Source organism: Lonchura striata, chromosome Z, assembly GCF_046129695.1.
Source record: "Lonchura striata isolate bLonStr1 chromosome Z, bLonStr1.mat, whole genome shotgun sequence".
Taxonomy (NCBI): domain Eukaryota; kingdom Metazoa; phylum Chordata; class Aves; order Passeriformes; family Estrildidae; genus Lonchura; species Lonchura striata.
In genome coordinates, this window is record NC_134642.1 from 37,904,863 (window position 1) to 37,922,020 (window position 17,158).

At 42.4% G+C, this 17,158-nt stretch overlaps 1 protein-coding gene across 1 annotated transcript; it reads right to left on the bottom strand.

Annotated features, from left to right (window-relative positions):
* Window positions 1-1,376: 1,376 nt before the first annotated feature.
* On the bottom strand, window positions 1,377-16,929 carry IL7R (interleukin 7 receptor). Its single transcript, XM_031507341.2, has 8 exons — window positions 16,824-16,929; window positions 11,282-11,420; window positions 9,871-10,025; window positions 8,149-8,303; window positions 6,238-6,415; window positions 5,320-5,410; window positions 3,380-3,455; window positions 1,377-2,083 (listed from the first exon to the last, which is right to left on the bottom strand). Exons 1-8 carry the CDS (start codon window positions 16,912-16,914, stop codon window positions 1,580-1,582), a joined length of 1,389 nt encoding a protein of 462 aa, XP_031363201.1. The 5' UTR covers window positions 16,915-16,929; the 3' UTR covers window positions 1,377-1,579.
* Between the last annotated feature and the right edge of the window lie 229 nt (window positions 16,930-17,158).

A 17,158-nucleotide genomic window follows, 5' to 3' on the forward strand; every position in this document is an offset into this window, starting at 1 on the left:
CCATTATGAGTCAGAACAAATGAACATCTCATCCTCCGATGATAAGAGAGGACTCTTTTCACCCTTAGACTCTGGGAATGTGCATATAACTAGGTAAAGGAGAATTTCAAAGAGCTAGAGGAATTGAGACTGCACAATGAGATGAACCCCAAGTCCAGAGTGCAAGAAAGCACCTTGGATGTGCCATGGCCACATTGCTTTGCTGTCATGCAACCATGTGGCTGTAGCAGCTTTATCTCCAAGTGTGTGCTCCAGAATGTGCAGTATCCAAGGAAGATGTGAAGTGGCTCAGCCATAATGTAAAAAAAAAAAAAAAAAAGTAATAACACAAGAAAAAAGTCACAATCCAAAAAAAAACCCAAACCAAACCAAAACAAACAAACAAACAAAAAAAAAAATCAAAGAAAGAAACAAAAAAACCTAAAAAAATCCCAAAAACCAACCAACAAACAAAAAATCTCCTGGCAAACTGTAAGATATTTTAAAAAACCAGATTACTTCTTGTAATCACTGACAAGGATCCACAACATTCCATCCATCTTCCTATGTCAGATGTTGCATGAGAACATTGCCTGTCTAAGTTCATAGTACCTGCGTACAGTCACAGCCATTGGGGATAATGCTAGCAAGCAAACATGATCAGCCCAGTCTCTGGAGTAGAAAGCACTTATGCTACACTAATAATTGCATAAGAGCTGCAGAAAAGGACAGCATCATGCAATTTACAGACCTAATTCAGCTTCTAGGAAGGGAAAGGACTTTGCTTCTCATGACTTTGCTTTGGTACATGAAATGTTGAAGACGTCAAAAGTAGTAGCAGAAGTTTCTGTGCATCTTGGTACTTAAGGGCAGATCTTTGCCAATTGCAAAACATAGTGGCATTCAGGGTTTGCTTTTGTTTAATTTTTGTCTCAAAAAACCCAACAAACTACCAAAAAGAAAAAGCGCCAAACCAAAAACTAAATCCATCTCAGGAATCATTGGTGGGCCCATGTAACATTTCTGGTGAGCATTCAGCTAACTTTCATTGTGGTGGTCAAGCTCCTGAATTGCCAGGCATCTAATACTTGATAGCAATTTTAATTTCCTGTCTTTCTATCTTTTTTCTGTCTTTTGGCTGACTGGGGGAGTTAGTCTTGACCCACCAGTCTTTAAAAGAGATTGGGTTCTGTTTAAAAGGAATGTATTGCCATATTTCTTGCTAAGGCATTACTAAGAACTTAACTTTGTAACCAAAAGAGTAACAAAAGAGTTCATTAATTTCTACTAAACATGCTGTGATCCTCGGCTGGGATTGCATTGTCACTGCTCAGGATTAATCAGATTTGAAGATCAGAATCAGGTTGAATTAAATTTAATTTCTGCTGCAGTGAAGGCTGCTAGCAGCATGCTGAATGCTGAGCTAGTCTACTTCTCACTGGAGTGTAGGAGAGTGCCCTTCCCTGCAGGCACAGCACTGCACTGTGAGCAGGGTGTGCGAGGGAGGTGGGAACTCACAGGATACAGGAAAACAAAACCTGAAAGCTCCAGTATCCTGCGTGTGTTGGAGAAAAAATGCATGCTGTAATTCTTGTGAGATTTACTGAATTTTGTAGAAGTTGGACATTGTGACGTAGGCTTCCTCATTGTTTGGTGATCTCATGTCACCATTAGGCAGCATCTGGGATCCGGTGTCATCGTTTAGGGGCTCTGGATGGGGCTGGCCTGAAAGACCCAGGGGACACGTGGAGGAAAGGTTGAAACCAGTGCTGTGCAGGGGCACCCTGTTGCTGTGGCAAACCTCATACGTGCTGGAGCCACAGCTGCCCTCGGTGACGGCAAACTGGCTGGGGCCCAGGAGCCTGCACAGGGCTTCAGCTGGCCAGACTCCTTCGTAAGACACGGGCAGGTTTAGGTTGGGTTTTTCTGCCATCACCGGGCTCACCTTCACGTCTGATCCACTCCTGAATTTTTCTGGAAAGCTTGTCTCTGGAGCAGTTGATGGCTGCAGAAAATTTTCCAGTTCAGCTTTTGCCCAAAGGCCATCCACTTTATGGATATGAACATAACCAAAACTCTCTGGGTTAAAGCTTATATCAAAATTCTGTGTGGCAAAGGGAACAGCACAGTTAGTCAACAATGGGTGGTAGCTTAAGATAAAAAATACTTTAATAATTTATTTTAGAATGGTATTTATTATCTTTAACTCCAGATGTAACCTTGAGCAGGCTGAACAATAGGTTAGCATAGAATAAACTATCACATGGCTGAAAATCCCTTTCCCTATTAACTTAATTTATCTGATGTCCTCCTTTAGGCAGTACCCCTATATAGTGTTTTATGCTCTATACAGTGTTTCAGAGACTTTTCTGAGACACACATGTATTGCCTGCCTGCCATTTCACAGGAAGGACTGTGCCCACCCAGATGGTTTCTTTCGGTTTTACCTTCCTAATTTAGCAGCAAGGGAAGTAAAAATTTGCCACAACTTCCTGAGAAACGTTAGGAATCCCTGAACTGGAGAGCACATGGGCTGGGGGAGCTGTGTTAGGCCTCCTGTGAAATTAAGAACATGCTAATAATGTACCTGGAATGAACAGCACTAATGACTTACTTGTCCATCCGGCTTTTAACTGGCAAAGCAGTTCCTATACTGCATGCTGTATGAATAATGCTGCTGGCCATGTCAGGGTACATGGACAACACCAGGGATGTTCACAGAAGGTCCCCATCCAGTCCCATCATCACAGTTTTGTAGAATCAACAAAGCATCTTGGTTGGAAAGGAGCTGTGGAGTCCAACTTTCTGCCAGAAGCAAGACTAGGCTATTCAGAGCCCTATCAAGCCAACCCTTAAACATATTATCTGAGGGGAGCCTACCTTGTCTTTGGATGGGCTACACAACATTTAATTCTTTTCACAAGAAAGATTCTTTGCTTGTATCTGGAATAAGTTGGCCCTGAAGCAGCACATGCTTGTTGCCTCTGTTACCAGAGGCATGTGCTTCCTGTCTCCACACAGCCCTGTGGTGAGAGCATCTTTCCCATCTCTCTACATATACCTTAGGTATTGGAAAGTTGTAAGTAGTATTCCCCACCTCAAGCTTCCTTTTCTTCTATAAATAAACTTAATTTCTTCAGTCTTTCTTCATACCTCAACTTCCCAAGACCTCTGTAGTTACTTTGCACAAGTCAAACATCTAGCACTAGGTTAATTGTGTGTTATTTTCATACCCTTGGCTGACATCTGCATGAGCAAATGTGGGCTCTCTTCAGTGAAATGTAGAAGTAATTTTTGAAAGATGTTCTTGTTCATGCAGCAAATGCACATACTGTCTCTCATGAGCGTTAGTTGTGTCCCCAAGAATCTATACTCAGGAAAGAACAGTGGAAGAACATACGTTTTTTGGCTTCTTGCATAGTTGCTCCAGCGTTTTTTTGTGGTCAGGAAGGTTCGGCCATACAGCAGGCTTGATCCTGAAACAGCAATGTTAGACAAAAAGCAACATAAGAGGGCTGTGCTGAGGTATCAGAGGTTCATACTGCATCATTTGTATTAGTTCTCACAAAGCCTTAGGGCTGGCTGGCTGGCATTATCCAGAATAAAGACAGAGAAGTCTCAGAATAAACCAAACAGAGAAGAGGAATTGTAAAGGTCACCAAAAAGTCATTGTTCTTTGGAGTGCACAAATTGTCACAGTTAAAAGAAAACACTTCGCTAAGTACTGGAAATGCAGCAAATTATGCTGGCAAAGAGTTTGTTGCTTTATTTCATCTAGCTGTGTGAACAGGGTTGTGTGTGGTTGAAACTGTTTTCTCTAAGTGCAAGAAGATGCTGTGGTTAAAGTGGAAATTTGCTGATACTTGCTTCTGCATGCATAGTTAATTCAAAGAATGGCATATTGTCCCATTCTTTGGCCAGCAATTTGAACTTCAGACATCTATCCTGTAGCCTTGTTCCACAGGTTTCATTTTTACTGCCTTAATTAACAAAGTTCTCATGTTGTGCTGCTTGATACTGTCAGCTATGATGCATCTAGAGAATGTTGTCCAAATGATATTCAACCATTGCAGTGTTATAATTATACATATATATTAATATATATTTAATTTTATTTATGTGTCTGTGTGGCACAGACACATAATGCATATATGCACATATATGCACATGTATAAAACTCTCTTCTTTCTAAAATGGAAATATCGGGGATCAAATGTGTCACCTGTTTTTGCTGCACTTTTATGTAAGCAAGACTTGTAGCAAAGTTAGATAACTGCAGGTTCCCAACAACAGTAAAATTCAACAAGAAATCTCAAGCTACCTCTGTACTTGTGAATAAAGTAGCACTAGGGCAGATAACTCCAGGATCTAAAATGTTTAATTATTAAAATTGTTTGCGGCATGGTATGGCTGAGGCCAACTAGCATTGGCCAGGTAATCCCCATGTGTTCCTCTGGAATTAGCACAGCCCAAGTGTTGTCCCAAAAAGCAGCTCACACTGTTACCTCTCTTGAGGTGGGTGTCGTGGACAGACTGCTCTGAATGTTGTTGAAGAGTCCTGGGCTTTCTGTCTTGCAAGGATTTCTTCTTCTACAGATAAACTTGGATTTTATCCCTCCAGATTCTAGTTTCATGACATTATCTTACATATCTGTTCATTTTCTTAAGCTTGTCAGCTCTAGTGAGCCATGTCATTAAAGACATATCTATAGTCATCCATCTCCTGCTATGTAGCAGATATATGAAAAACCTTACTGCAGAACAAGGACTGCTTGGGCAATGAATGTATTCTTAGTCCCGCTGCAGGCTGATCTCGCCTCATGGCTGGCTGGAAGAGGATTTGGCCAGGCTGGTGTCTGACACCATCAAGTCCCTGTTGCAGAGGGCTCTGCCCTGCTGCTTCTGAAACCACTGCAGAATTAACACCCCACTGACTCAGCCTGTGAAAGAGAAAGAGCTCATCACTCTGGCATGCTGTTTCCACACTTCTTAGGAGTTTACTAAAACCCACAGTTTCCTTTCTTTTCTGGATTTTGCTTGAAGTTCATGACTCAAATTTGCCTCCAGTGGGACTCTGAGTCAAAGTGTTTTGTGGTGACTTTGGCTCACCAAAGGTCCCAGTATTTTGAGCTCAGGACTGAAATCTGGTCCAAGTGGCAGGTGTTCTTCTGTCTCCTAACACTGTCTCTGGTATTGCTTATTTCTACTCTTTGCTTGCTATCCACTTGGTACAGAGTTCCAGAGATGGAGAGAGAAGAGTTCACAAGTATAACAGGGTAAGCAGTAAGACTGTCAGAACAGGATTGGGTTCCAAAATATTTTCTGATACAAAGAGATTACCTGTTTTTCCAAAAAACTATAATCAGTGCAATCATAACAACAGACAGCATGAATCCCAGGATGGAGAATATAACCATGACCACACTGCTATCTGCAGGAAAACAAAGAACATCAGCCAATGCACGTAAATGTCTCACTGTTAAGACATCATAACAGTAATGTCTTTTCAGATGATAAATTAGGGATTAACACCAAGCACTGCACTTTTCTATCACTGGCCTGGGCTCATTTCTCCTGCCTCCATGAAGGAGGTGAATGATATGCTGCCAGAGCATCAGCACTAGGCTGAGCTTTGAGCTGGGTTCACAGACTGAATCAAAGCAGCTTGAAGTGTGCTGTCACCTCCTGTGTATTGAAATCAGCACTCACTCTATCCTCACAGCAGCATAGAGATAACTTCTAACACCTGTAATGCTGAGGTGCCCCTGGGGACTGAAGGGACCCAAGGACCACAAAGATTATTCATGCGCAGTGATGAGATTTTATCCTGTGTTGCATTTGTGTTTCAAGTGTCGTGTTCATATTCAAGCCCAGGGTCCTAAAATAGGTTATGCCTTACCCAAAGTACCTGGTGCAAGTTCTTCCTTCCCCTGGCAAGCCAGCCAGCAGCAAGCGCTGAGTCAGCCATCATTTCCCTCTGCACCCACACCCTCATGCTCTCATGGCAGAACTTGCTCTGACTTTATTGCCCTTGAATGAGATTTAAATCTTCATGGAGAACCAGCCTCAAACCAGAGCGATCCAGCTGAATATGAGTCACCTCCTTGGAGTGCCTGTGTCTGTGAGGGATGACCCTGCTGTGGCCATGGGCTCTTCCCTCCCCATTCTCTCATCACTGCTGCTACTGAGGCTGGCCAGGGAGCCCAGACCCCCAGCTCTGCTTTCCTCCAGGAGGACCAAAGTGTTTTCAGCTCTTACATCTTTCTATGGAGTGCTGCTCTCTTGCTGTCCAGAAGCTCTTGGAAGTGCTCCATTCACTCCATATTCCCTTAAAATAATCTCCATTGGGCTGAGAACGTACTTTCACCTCATATGATGCTTCATTTTCAAGGTTTTTCCCCAGCAATTTTATCTGAAGGTATGGTGACTCTATTGTCTAAACACACACACACACACAAAAATACAATTATTTTTCCAGCAGACAGTGGAGAATTATCCTCGAGTTCAGCAAAATATGTGAGATCAGGTGCATCCCTGAAATACTGTGTTGTTTACTCCATCTGTCTAGCTATTACAGAGGTGCTTATCAGGGCATCAGCCTAGTTAAACAAGAGCATAGTCCAGATAGTATTGAGAAGAGAGACAAATGCTGGGTAAAAGCTTTTTAGGAAAACAGCTGTGAGTATTAACTCTGCTTTGCAGCAGCTGACACTGCTGCAGGAAATATATGCTTCCATGAAAAGGCTCAGAGGAGAGATGGAGAAAAAAATACATTTTTGCAGCATAAAAAGACAATGTCTGAGAGGGCAGTTCCAGGGAAGAAGCTGAAATCCTGCAGTGCAGCTGTGATGCTCTCTTTTTCAATGTATTTTGCTGCCTGAATCAATATACTTTTCCCTTTAAGTTCTTTGATGTTTGATCTTTATATATTTTCAAGCTTAATCAACAGAGGGAGATTTAATCTTTGAAACAGAGAACAGTTAATAAGCAAGCTATAAGTTATGTCCAGGTGTTGGAAAAACAAATTACTTGTGGGTAGATTCGATTTGTTAAGGTTTGGGTCTTGACATACATCATGCTTCGATGATGTGAGACCTGGGGGGAGGTTTTAACAAAGCTTGGGAAGAAGGATGTAGTGATGGTAACGGACACAAAGAGTGCAGAATTTTTGGGCTATAATAGAGGACATTTGGCAGAACCCCCAAGATAAGGAATAAACTAATAAAGACAGATCAGTGACTATGCTGAATCAGCTCTGAACTGGCTAGAAGGTAATTCTGGCAAGAGCAGATCACGACTGCTGACTCATGGCCCACCTGGACAAGGGAGCCACCAACTCAAGAGAAGACAAAGACTAAGCCTGTGGGCCAATTAGCTTGAGATGTAAGACAATCATTAACCGATTGAAGATGGCACACTAATTAATAAGAGAACTATGTAACTTATAGGCAAGGAACATGAATTAGTTTGTTTGCTAAAATGTATAAATAGTAAAATGTTTTGGTAGTTGGTGTGCTTGATTTGTGGAATGCTACTGAGCACCCAGGCTTGTGCAACTGGAACAGTCAATGTCTCTCTTGAGTGTGTAATTACTGCCTTGTTGCACTCCAGGTAACAAGTCTGATTTTGGTGGACAACACTCTGTTCCCCCTGTAAAACCCAAGTGCAGTCCATGCTTTCAAACATTGTGACTAGCTTTTGCATGGCTGCTCTGGTGACAGGGGACACAGAGATAGATCCCTGGAGCTGGGCAGCCCCAGTCAGACTCAGTTCACAGGCAGCTGCAGCCTCAGACAGCCTGAGGGTGGAAGAGATGCAGGGCTGCCTTGGAAGCCTGGAAGGATTCAATTTGAAGAAACTTGCAAAATAATTAAAGAGGTCACAAGTTTACTGACTGATGAGCACAGAAAATAATAGCAAAACCACCACAGCAAAGGACAAACTTAGAATGGTTCAATACATTATGTTTTCTATTCCCACTGCAAAGCCCAAAGAAATTAAACCTCTTTTGACTGATGATGTTTCCAAATGCCAAATATTGCACCTTTCCAAATTTTCAGATGGAGATCTGCAGAAATGCAGACTTGATCATTTTTACATTATACAGGTAATTTTGATAATGTTTAATTTTGGAAATTAGTGTAAGCACACCAATATATCACCACTTACCTTCCAAATACCTTCTTTCTGCCGATAGGCTACTTGGTGCACTAATTTGTCCTTTAAGTATTTCTTCCTTGAGTGTGGTGTACAGTAACGAATAAGATACTCATTTGCCTCCCTTTCATATGTGATGTTTATAGCAAATGGTACTTCAGGCTTAACTGCAAATGACAGCAAATCAGGAGCAGAATAATGTTACTAGAAAATAAACAGGGTTTGAAATGTAAAAAATCCATCCACTTCAGATTACAGCCCTGCAGGGTGGCCTATCTTGAGGAAGAGCTGTCCTGAGTTTAGGTGGTGCTCATGCTGAGCCCCAGCTCATCCTGATTCTGACAAGGGCTTGATTTTGACCTGCTAGAGAAATAGTCTGACCAGCACGGGAGGTCCTTGTGAGGGATATGACATTTAGTCTTGGAAAGCAACTCCTGAGCATGCCCACCCCTGTGGCAGCTTGGAGGCCTGAAATTCAGTCCCTCTAGCCAGTGCTCTGAGATGAAGGCCCCCTGGCAAAACCCATCTGGGAGGAGGTGCTGGGGAACGACCTGTGCTTAGGTACTGCTGTGGCTGTCTGTCAGGGCAATGGGACAGAGGGAGGTACAAAGTCTGGCGGTGTTAGATAGACCAGAGGGGGCTGTGGCTCCAGACCCTTGCTATTAACCCACATCTGATCTTCTCTGAAGGAGACTGTGCCAAAGACCATCCATGCAAGTACATAAAGTCTGAAATGTGGCCCTCAGGGCTGTCTCTGAGCTGAGCCTGACCTGGATGGGCTTGAGACCTGCAGGGACTGTGGCTGTGGCACTGAAGCTTCCTGAATTCACCTTGTTAAGTATATCAGCTCTCACAGCAACACAGAGTCCACACCTCTCTCCTCTCAGGAAAACACATAAAACCATAAATTGTTCTCACTCCTTCTACAACCCCCAGATAGTTAGATTTTCCACAGTTTTTAGGGGCTGCCAGAGATGGTCCAGGTTGCCCCATAAACTAAGAAGTAATGTAAGATTATTATAAAACTATTGGACTGTGGCAGAAATATTTCACAAGAGAGGGATGTTGCAGTGCCTACTGCCAACTGGAGACAAAGCAATGAGGCACCAGAGAAGAGCAGAGAAGAATCTGTCCTACACAGGCTTCTCTGCTGCCCTTGAATGACACTGGTTACCAAGAACAGTAAATTCTGTGTATCCCTTCCTCCCCCTGAGTTTCCTATTTCTTGGCTCAGGCAGGTTCCTTGAGTGTCTTACTCCATTCACAGTTACCAGTGCAGGATGCACCTTGTTCAGGCTACAGGATATGCCACGATGTGAAGTGACATCTTGCAACTTTGTGTTCCCTGTGCTACTGGCCTCATGCTGTCTGTGTGGTAGCCAGTCCCAAAACTGCATAATCCCTAGTCAGAGATGAACAAAATATCCCTGTTAAGCAGTTCATCCACACTCAGGGACAGCTGCTTCAGACATAGATGGGATTCAGTCTGTGTCCAAGTCTGGGCAGTGTCACAATCAGCCTGAATTCAGTTACGCATTTTGAAAGAGGTTAATAATGTCTGGCTTTGAAGCAGGGGAAGCACCACACTCTGATAACACCCCAATCCAGGCTACATACCCTGCTAAGATGCTATTTTATGATGCTTATCCAGATTGACGCTTAGGTTTTTACTGGGCTATTTTCTCCCCAGTGAGCCTATGACTTTAAAAACATCCGAAATGTTAAGTGTCTCACCAATGTCAGTTACAACCAGACTCCTGCAGACCCTTCTCTTCGTCTCAGAGTACATGCAAACATCTCTGTTTGAGAGTATATCAATGAACTGTAAGAAGAATACATCTTCCTGTTTCTTCATGTTGGAGCAGGCGTAATTGTTGTCTTCCTTGGTACTGTTGGCCAAAGTGACACAACAATCATTTCTTCTCAGTGTTAATATGACTTAGCTACTTACTATGAGGGATGAATCCTGCTTGCTCCTTTCACTTATCTCACTGAAGTGAGACTACATGTGAAATAAGAAAAATTGCAATGCAAATAAGGAGTTTGAGAGATTGATAGTGTTTTTCCTTGTGGTCCTTGAGCACAATAGTAAAGTGATGTGAATCACATTAAGCATCATGGAGCTCTTGAGAAAAAAGTGCAATTATTTAATATAAGGTGCATGTGTTAAAACATTTCCATCTTCAAAAATTATCTTACCACTTCCATTTTTAAATATAGGGCAATGTGTTTTGATGCTCTCTGAAGATATAGAGAAAGTTCTTACTGACTTAGGTGGTAGCAAGTAGAGGGTCAAGAGTCAGCCTGTTCTTGAAGGAATCACATAGTGGTTTTAGAATTTTTTTTTTCCATTTCTGTGGCTCCTATGTTTGAGAATTGCCATAAAACTTCAGTCAAAACCCAGAATAAGTCCCATGAAAATTGAAAAATTCTAATAAACTATGAAAAAAAAAAAGGAAATAATTAGTGACTAGTATATAAAGATTTACAAAAAATATCCACTCCTTTTTTTAACTGCCACACAACTTTCAGTTTCAGGAAAAACAGAAAATGGAGAAAACAGATATATATGCTCAAGAAACAAAATATGATCTTCAGCTTGGCACAACAGTAAAAAAAAATAGGGTGGAAAGAGTCTCAATGCCTCGATAGGAAGTGGAGATGACTGATGTGTTTGATAACTGTTGGAGGTTTGTGTGCTTGTTCTAGTGTAATTCTTGTATGTCTCTGTGCGCAAAGACAATAGCTGAGTTTTTGTCTTAACCTAGGTGAAGGCATTTTCTCGGATGTGGAAAATCAACCTTCTGCTAAAAACATTTTCTGTGGTAAGGATTTGTGTCTTCAAAAACATTTTTTTAAAATACCATTTAAATTCAAGTAAAAAAGTCTCAGTTCATGCTGGGCTACATCCATATTACAGGCATTCCAGAGCAACAGAGGCAAGATCAGAGCTATTGGAGACATTATAATCCCCTTTAGAGACCCCTCCAGCTCTTTCTTTCTCTCATTAGGGAGTTATGTTCTCCTTCAATAAACTCTTCTTTGCTGAATACAGTACTCATACTTGGCAAAATAGGATTTTGTCTAGCTTTGCTGCCCGTTTCCCTGCAAGTTGTTTACCAAGGGACACACTGACAGCACTTACCACAGAGACAGGGTGTAGTTTGTATTGTAAGGAGACAGCTCGGTGAAATTGCAGGTTAGGCTGCTAAAGGAGTCTTTAATTTCCAGCTGGCTGAAGCAATCAATGTCAAAATTGTCTGGTTCATCATCCCCGAGAGTCCCTAAGGAGATATTCACAAGATGTTACTGAAGTAAACCCGTGAGTGTATTTGATTTGCAGCTCCATTGTATAGGAGGTTGTTTCTTCATGTGGTTGCCTGAAAGAAAGAGGCTCAACCCACCTGTGTTGTAAGAAGCAGAGAAACCTTGTCCAAAACAAAGTTAAAAGCCATTTGCACCTCACAAGGTTGCTCTCCCTTCTTGCCAGTCAAGTCCACTCACATGCAAGAATATTTTGGTACCATGCAGGCAGCTAAGCCACATTTTGATTGTACTGGAAAGCTTTCTGAAATGTCATGAATTTGGGCACAGGAGGGAAATCTTAGACTTTCTACCAGAATGCATGGCTTCCTGCAAATTTGGTTCAATGACTAATAACACAATAATGATTTGACTAAAAGCATAATTCAAAAATCCTACACTTGGCATATATGAGGCTGTCCTGGTTTGTAAGATAAGCTTGTATTCTGTTTGCCATCTGTTGGAGGTTGGGCAGGTTTGTTATCTCTTCCAAGAACAATGGTTTGCTCCGAAGAGGTAATGGTTTGTTAATGGGCCATTGACTGACTCACTGCAGGGCTGGTAACGTTACACCATCCCATTGTGAGATGTTCCACCCAGAGGGGGAAGCCAAGCACTCTTTTATTGTATAAAGTGGTACCTTTTGGGGGACAGAGCAGCTCTCTCTTTTTTGCGGGATTCCCAGAGAAGCAGCTCCTTTGGCGGGATTCCCAGAGGAAGACTGGCCCAACTGCCACCAGATCTTCAGAGAAAAACTAGGCCCTTCTAAAGATCACCACTTCAGCTGCAATTCATCAGCCACTGCAAGAGGAGCAGCTGTCATTTCAACCAGACTGCTACCAACACCCCAAATCCTCAGGGTGTCAGGTTGTGGACTTTATCACTAGTTCTGTTTGTACCAATTGCATTTTGCCTTTTAAAATTGTTATTTAGTTTCTCCTAGTAAAGAATTGTTACTCCCATTCCCATATCTTTGCCTGAGAGCCTTTTAATTTAAAAATCCTGGTAATTCGGAGGGAGGGGGTTTACCTTCTCCATTGCACAGGAGGCTTTTGCCCTCCTTCACAGACTCCTGTCTTGTCAAACCAAGACAGAGGCCAATGATGGAAAAAAATTATGCTTCTGAGAGAAGTCTTCTCTGGCAGAAAATGCCAGTTTAGCCTCATTTGATAAAATCTCATCCACTATAGCCAAAGGGTATTTTTACCACCCCTTGAATGGATCCTAGGGGTAGGAATGCTCTGACTCCTTTCAACAATAGTTTTGGGTAGCTGTCACATACATAAACCTCTTTCCTGAGTCAAGGGATTATGCTCGATCATCCCCTGCTCCGTCCTCTGCTGCCCAGACAGGTCCTTGCTATGTGGGGCACCTGATAGAGCGAGAAAAAGAATCACAGAAGTGATGAAGTGTTTGGGTTGGAAAGAATCTTAAAGATCATTTGTTTTCAGCCACTGTGGGCAGATCACTAGATCAATTTGCCCAGGGGCCCATCCAAACTGGCCTTGAACCCTTCCAGGGATGGGGCATCCACAACTTCTTGGGGCACCTTGTTCCAGAGCTTCACTGCCCTTTTTGTATAGAGTTTCTTTCTATCATCTAATCTAAATCTCTCTTCTGACAGTTTAAAACTATTCCTCCTTGTCCTATTGCAATCTGCTGTGGGGTATCAGTGATTCAGACTCATAAACAGAGCAGGGAAATGCCTGTTGAAAAATTTCCAATGGAAAATCCCTTCCAGAGAAAATGATGGTCAACTCATGCGTCTGCAGTCAGACTTTGAGTAAGAGAAGTCCAGAAATGCAGAGAAACACACAAATGCAGTGCAAGCAAAGGCTAGGAAGGGGACTGCTGCCACCAGCGCCTGGGATGGGTTGGGAGCATCTGATGCTGCACTGATCTAGAACCCACAGGGAGATCTGTCACCCGTGAGCTAATTTAAGTGAGCATTTGTCACCATGAGCAGCTGGTGCTAAGAAATTATTACTGGCCTTCTCAGCACAGATCAGGGAACCCAGATCTCACTGAAGGACAACAAATGCAGTGTCCTCTACCGGTGTTGCTGCTTTGAGGGGAAAACCTGACAGAGTCAGAAACACAGACAGAAACACAGACACAGAAAGGAACAGACACAGACACAGATACGGAATCAGACAGATGCAGAAATACAGCTGCTGTATTTAACAATCACGTTCAAGACAGAGACACAGAGGTCAGCCCAACTCTGGAACAAATTCTGTAGCAGTTTCACAGAGGTGAGAGTCTTGTCCAGTGCAGCCCTGTGTCTTAAGGACAGACTTGCAGAAATAGGTACCACATACAGTTGCACATTGCATATGGGTAAAAAGTGTGCACATGAAAATATGTGTATTCAAAATCTGGGGGATATCAAGTAAGCTGAAATGAATCTATTTAAAATGGAAAACAATGTACCACATTTTATGCAGATACATACACCCAAAACTGACATGCACAGATATGTCATGTTCTGAGCCTCTCTTAAGATTTTACTTGCAGCTGCCAAGAGATTTGCTTTATACTCAAGGCAATATTAAAACTTAAAGGTTAGGATGACTAATCTCCCTTTCTATATGACTGCTTGGTGATCTCTGTATATGCAAACTATATACAGCAGATTTCACACCAACTCAAAAACCTGACAATCATACTATTAATAAATGGCTTATCAAAAAAAAATCAACTATTCTCTACTGATTTTCTGAAAAGTTACAGAAATTTAGATTAATTCTCTATCAGTTTGGTTGCAAAATGAAGATAAGAAAAGTTTAGTTTTGCAGTTCAAACATGCATTCAAGGTTTAACCAGCACAGTGAAGCTTTGGTGTCACACGGGAAGAAAAGCTGACTTTACCACTTAGACAGTGAACATTCACATTGTGATTATACGGTTCCTTATTAATGGAAATAACATAATAACAATAGAATATATGATAATTAAACCTCAGGAACAGTGTTAAATGAGCAGCTTGAAATGCTATTTATGGTATGGTTTTTCCATGGACTGACTAATTTTTTTGTCTGACATAAGTATGCACATAGTCTCAGCCTCACTTCTGCCCTAAACCTCAGAACCACCACGCACAAATGTGTTTGCTACGTGAATGGTTTTGGTGAGTCTGACATGACTCATACTGCTAAGGACTCTTCATTCAATTAAAAATTTACAAGACTGTTGTAATGTCTGCCTTGAGAAATGCAGACCAGGCAAAGCCATGAACCTGGCTCTGCTGAAATCAAGGCAAGGTTTGGGAAGGAGTGATTCTAAACTGGGATAAAAACTGCTCTCACAGCTAGAGTCATGACAGGTCCTTCACAGAAATGGTTCTCTCTTGGGTTTGGACAGCATCCAGCAGAATGGTCCAAACCACAGCAGGAATCTCAGGAGCCCTTAGGAAGTGAAGGGTGTTAGCAGAGGCTGAGGTCAAGCTTCAGCTTTATACTCTAGAGCCACCAGGACTGTCAGCAACACGCAGCACCAGGGACACAGCTAACCACTGGCTGCATGGACGGAGCAATGTGATATCTCTAGCACTGATGTGATGATGTGATTCAGGCAGCACCTATTTTAGTCACAACAATTTAGATGGGTTGGACAAACCCTACAAGTGTGGGTAGTAGGACCACTGAGGGTGCCCTGCCAGTGAGCCTCCTGTGCCACCTGCACTCTCCCTGCCTGCCCCTCCTTAGCTCTGCCTGTGACTCTGAGGCCTTTTGAGCATCTACACCACTTCTTCCTGGCTGGAGGACAGCAGCTGGGAGGCAGCCTGATGCTCACAAGAGAGGAGGAGATGGAGGCAAAGTGCTGCAATTAGCTCTTCCTTCCTCTGCCAGTAAGAGTGCCCATAAGGACAACTTCATGCCTAGCTTGGCTACTGGCATTTTGTAAGGAGGCAGGGCGAAGAGGCAAAGTCAAATAATTGTCATGAGTGATTTTACCCTGGTTTACTTAGTTCGTTGGCCAAACACAGGAGACTAATAAAGAAGTAATAAAAGCTTCTAGGTGCTCAGTAGGGATATTCTGAATCTGTCTTCAAGTATAAGGAAATGATGATTTACTCATGTTAGTGACAAAGCAAGCAAAGGTCTGATCATATCTGATTTTGGGAAGCCCTGAAGATTTAAGTGAAACCAACAATAAATCACTAGCGTTGAACATTCATCACCATAGCTGCTTTCCAAAGCTGGCTCTAAACAGCTGCCAGTTATATTAATAAATGGCACATAAAAACCCCAGGGTGGTTAGATGCAGTTCTGAGCCAGACCATGTTTTCTTTAAATGAAAAAACATATCATGCATATCCTATCCATGTACACATGAATGTATGTACAATTGTCTAGATACATGTGTTAAAATACATAACACCCAGGGAAAAATGAGATTTTCCAAGTGAGAGCTAGCACAACCAATTCTCCTCCTAAAACTGAAAACTCTTTTGTTCCCAAACAATGGAGCTCTAACCTACCAATAGCTGAGTGATAGCCCATGTCCTTCAGGCATACTGCACAAACTCTTGTCATTGCTGTTTGTTTAGTATCAGGCAAATAAAAGTTTAGCAGATTAGGACTGAATCTCTAAATCAAATTTTTTATCTCCCTGTTGAGAAAACAAATAGCAGCCTGAAACAGTGGGTTTATTTCTCCTTATTTTGTTTTTATATTCTGCTTATTTATGTTTTTCATCTTCATACTGCTAAATAATTTTCACTTCCCTAAATGAGATCATAAAATCTACAATAAAGCTGAATTTAAAGTACTGTTAATTTATAATTATTTGCTGAGTAGGGCATAAATGCTGTTGGTGATGTGCTGTGAGAACTCTGGCTGAGTTGCTTCATCAGCTAAGCTACAAGGGAAACTGGGACTATATCCCAGATACAGCTGATGAAACTGCTCAAAGAAAATGTAAAAGTTTGGCTTTTGAAGTGGAACAGTTTGGGGCAAGTTTGAGTTACATAAAAATATTTTATTTGGAGGAGACTGGCAAGAGCAAAAGAAGCCAGGACCTCACCCCTCCCTAACAGCAGCTGAGAGTGACCATGGGTTGCAGAAGAGCGAGGTTATCCCTGTTCCCAGGCATTAAGTCTGCAGAGGAGCACTAGGTATAACAAGGATTAACAGGTCTGTCACTGCATGCCCTGTGCATGCAGTTATGGCCTCCCTTATTTCATGTGGATTTGAATGTTATAAGGACAGCAGAATTGGTGATTAAATTAAATAGGTATCACCCTGCTCCCCCTCAGGCACTAAAGAGAGATTGGAAGTTAAAACATGCATGTATTTAATCATACAGTTGCATTCTGGATCTCTTAATTGAGATTTTTCAAGATCATATGTGAGTGGAAAGATGAAGATGAAATGACTCACCATCACCGTCTGCTGAAGTGCAACCACTTTCCCCAGAAGTGGTGTGAAGGAACATGGCAAAAATGCTCAGCACAGTAGTGGGCTGTGTCATCCTGAGCACACTGCATGTGTGCAGCGGGGGTGTGTGTGCGAGCCCCACGCTGCTCCTTTATAGCCGGCCCCAGCGCCCCGCAGCCTGCCAGTGCACCTCGCCAGGGGAAATGTAAACATGCCTACGCACAGCCAGGCTGCTGGCAGCGGGCAGGAAGCCAAAGTAAAGATAACTGCTGAGCTTTTACTGTGAAACAGCTTCCTGCTTCTGGACTGAGCACCTTCTGGATCTGCCCCACCGACTC

Bases quoted from the DNA above. Each gene is read 5' to 3' on its own strand.
- IL7R (XM_031507341.2), bottom strand. From the start codon at position 16,914: ATGACACAGCCCACTACTGTGCTGAGCATTTTTGCCATGTTCCTTCAC. The intron at 11,421-16,823 runs GTGAGTCATTTC...ATATCTCCTTAG, and splicing joins CACTTCAGCAGACGGTGATG to GGACTCTCGGGGATGATGAA. The intron at 10,026-11,281 runs GTAAGTGCTGTC...TTTGGCCAACAG, and splicing joins AACTACACCCTGTCTCTGTG to TACCAAGGAAGACAACAATT.